Source organism: Sinocyclocheilus grahami, unplaced genomic scaffold (genome assembly GCF_001515645.1).
Source record: "Sinocyclocheilus grahami isolate Dianchi unplaced genomic scaffold, SAMN03320097.WGS_v1.1 scaffold4539.1, whole genome shotgun sequence".
Taxonomy (NCBI): Eukaryota; Metazoa; Chordata; class Actinopteri; order Cypriniformes; family Cyprinidae; genus Sinocyclocheilus; species Sinocyclocheilus grahami.
The window spans coordinates 1-1,261 of NW_015509455.1; the positions used below are offsets into that span (position 1 = coordinate 1).

Here is a 1,261-nt window from a genome sequence, read left to right on the forward strand (position 1 = left end):
CCAGCAGCAGAGACCGTACCTCACAGACCATTAAACTCTCAAACACAAGCAACAGGATGGAAAGGGAAGGGGGACTCACATTAAAGGTTTCATGCATGAATTTATTCCAGGGATATTATGGCTGGAATAACCTGCAGTTTGGTACCATTTGGGGATCAAATAAGCTGCCTTCTGAACTTGACCACTACACCACACCAGCACCCAAACTAAGAAAAGTGTGTCTAATCATTGCGACTTACTCTTGAGGAATCGGTTGCGGAACCATTTGTTCTGTTTTCGGGCGTAGCGGCGGGTCACCTGCTTGAGAGACTCGATCCCTGTGAGAGGAGGAAATAACGAGATCAATATATGATGGTGACACCAAATACTATGCGAGATGTTTGTGGGAGAAATCAAGTAAAAAGAAGTCATGCACAATGGGTTTACTGACACAATTTTAAGTGCTTAATAGCAAAACCTAGAGGACGAGGGGAAGAGGAAGAGGCAGTTCCATTAAAACCCTCAGCCGCCCCCTCACTCAATCCACTTCCCCTTCAGTATATCCTCTTACCACTGGTGCCAGAGCACATTGGACTGCGTCTGTGTACAAAGACTACACAATTTTATGATTTTCAACAAATATTGGGATTTAAACTGTTACATTTAACAGGACACTTCAACCAAAATTAATCACTCAATATTCACTCATCATTTTTGTACTTTGAAAGTCCACGCCAACAAAACTTTCATGCATCAAAAACAAACAAAAAAGACCTTGTAAAAATAATCCATTTGAATCAAGTGGTTTAATTCCTGTCTTCTGAAGAGACACAATTTGCTTTATTTGATTAACAGATTTATTTATTCACATATAAACACTGATCAACGCACATACATTGAGCACATTTGAGCTTCAGATACTTTTGAGCTTTTTGTACTTTTTGATGCATGAAAGATTTGGTTGAATTGACATGAGGGTGAGTAAATGATCCCTTTTTTGTGCGTGAACTATCCTTTTAACATCTTGCACTGCTAGTGCAAAAGTTAGTATTATCATGCAATATTAATACATTTGTATTAATTTCTTTTAAAAACAGCATTGCTAGGTGGTCCAGATAAACCCTAAAGCTTTTATTTTGACAGACATCTGCACTTTTGTGTACAATTTTCTTATTGAGCTCCTCATTCCAAATTAAATATCCACCTCCTCTGTCTACACAACTATGTGTCATCATGCTATGTTAAATTTTACAGTAACCTGTGGCACCAAAAGCTGAAATGA

The 1,261-nt window shown here is 38.4% G+C and overlaps 1 protein-coding gene across 1 annotated transcript in view; it reads right to left on the reverse strand.

Annotated features, from left to right (window-relative positions):
- Nucleotides 1-239: 239 nt before the first annotated feature.
- Nucleotides 240-1,261, reverse strand: part of LOC107576884 (tRNA dimethylallyltransferase, mitochondrial-like) — a gene marked incomplete at its 3' end in the record, with an annotated part of 14,633 nt that continues 13,611 nt past the window's right edge. Inside the window, exon 3 of the mRNA XM_016263004.1 lies at nucleotides 240-317. Coding sequence (XP_016118490.1) covers nucleotides 240-317 — 78 coding nt within the window. The remainder of the gene's footprint in view (nucleotides 318-1,261) is intronic.